This window comes from Lupinus angustifolius, chromosome LG03 (genome assembly GCF_001865875.1).
Source record: "Lupinus angustifolius cultivar Tanjil chromosome LG03, LupAngTanjil_v1.0, whole genome shotgun sequence".
NCBI classification, from domain to species: domain Eukaryota; kingdom Viridiplantae; phylum Streptophyta; class Magnoliopsida; order Fabales; family Fabaceae; genus Lupinus; species Lupinus angustifolius.
In genome coordinates, this window is record NC_032011.1 from 11,515,354 (window position 1) to 11,517,047 (window position 1,694).

Genomic DNA, 1,694 nt, shown 5'->3' on the forward strand with positions numbered 1-1,694 from the left:
GCCATGATTTAGAGAGAGCAATGGTGAGTACCGTTCTAATTGTAGCGGGTTTGACCATCGGACTGAAAGTCTCATCATAGTCCACACCTGCAACCTGTGACCTGCCATCACATACAAGACGAGCCTTATAGCGCTCAAAGGAGCCATCAGAATTTTTCTTATGTTTAAAAATCCACATGCATCGAATAAGGTTAGCATCAGAAGGACGAGGAACTAAATCCCACGTCTTATTTTTAATAAGTGCATCAAATTCAGATTGCATTGCGGATTTCCAATTCGCGTCTAATAAGGCCAGTTTGTGATTTTTGGGTATGGGAGAGATGATGTGGTTGGAGTGTGAGACTGATAAGTTAAATATTTTACGGGGTTTGACAATGCCTTTCATGCTACGGGTGGTGATAGTTCGTGTAGGTTGAGTCAAAAGGTATTGGTTGTGATGTTGTGGTTTGGGAATATGTGTGTATAATTCTTGGGAGTATGGATTATTATTTGTGAATATGTGGTGTTTGTTTTCATATTGTATGAATGTGAGTATGCATTGACTGGAACGGTGATGCTTCAGTGTATGTATGTCATGTATGATATAAGTACTATATACTTGTTTCAATGTAATTATAGAATGAGAGTACGTCCACGAGAACGAGAACGGTTGTCAGGACGACGGTTGCCACGGTGAGAGATGTCTTCAGAAGGTCGCTGTTGAGTGGTGTGAATAGCCGCATGAGAGCCTGTGCTTGCCATTTTAGCCATACCGGCTTTGAGGTTGTAACTTATGTATGGTAGGTGATGGGGATAAGGGATAACACAGACAACCAAAAACTCGTAAATGTGTGTAGCGAATCAAGGTGGCAACACTACGATATGCTTCTGGAAGGCCTGATATTAGCTGAAGAACCAGACGATGATTGTTAACAGGAGAGCCAACATTTCTCAACTGGTCAGAGAGCATCTTAAGACGCTGACAGTAAGCAGAGACGTTGGGAAAATCTTCCATGCGGGTGTTGGAGAATTCTTGCTCAAGAGTGACAGCACGAGCATTTTGATTATCCTGAAAAATATCTGTCAAAAGATTCCATGCCTCCATGGCAGTGGAATTAGGTTCCAGAATAGTTGTCAACAGATCGGTAGAAATAGTAGAATAAATCCATTGAAGAACAGTTGCATCAAGAGTGACCCATTGTTCATGGTCGGCGTCGGTAGGAGTTGGTGGTTCTTTTCCGGGAGATGGAATGATGTGATGTAGAACTTGATGTGAGCGAGCATGAAGGCGGAAAAGCTCAGCCCAAGTATCATATTGATCTTTCTCCATCTCAAGAATAATAGGAATGTGATTCCTAATATTGGAGACGGCAAGGGCGGGATGAAACTCCGTTTTCGAACCTCGGAGCGTGTTAACTGTGTGCTGGCTGGAATTACTAGTAGCAGCATTGGTTGTATGTTCTGAATCAGACATGGTTGTAGAGAAAAGATAGAGAGTGGTGTCGGAGTCTTGAAATGGAGGCGGAAATGTGATTACGAACAGAGAATGGTGGTGTGGTGTGCGACGGCGGCGGCATGATACGAAAGAAAACGAGGAACAATGTAGTTCTCGTGATCGGCGGCGGCGATGAGCAACACGGTAACAATGGTGCTTCAAGGAAGAAGAAAAAGAAAAAAAATTAATTTAGAGAGAGGGATCGGTAAAGGCTGATACC

The 1,694-nt window shown here is 43.0% G+C and overlaps 1 protein-coding gene across 1 annotated transcript; it reads right to left on the reverse strand.

The window, feature by feature from the left end:
* LOC109342335 lies at positions 743 to 1,453 on the reverse strand. The gene has a single exon (XM_019580337.1). It carries the CDS (start codon positions 1,451 to 1,453, stop codon positions 743 to 745), a length of 711 nt encoding a protein of 236 aa, XP_019435882.1.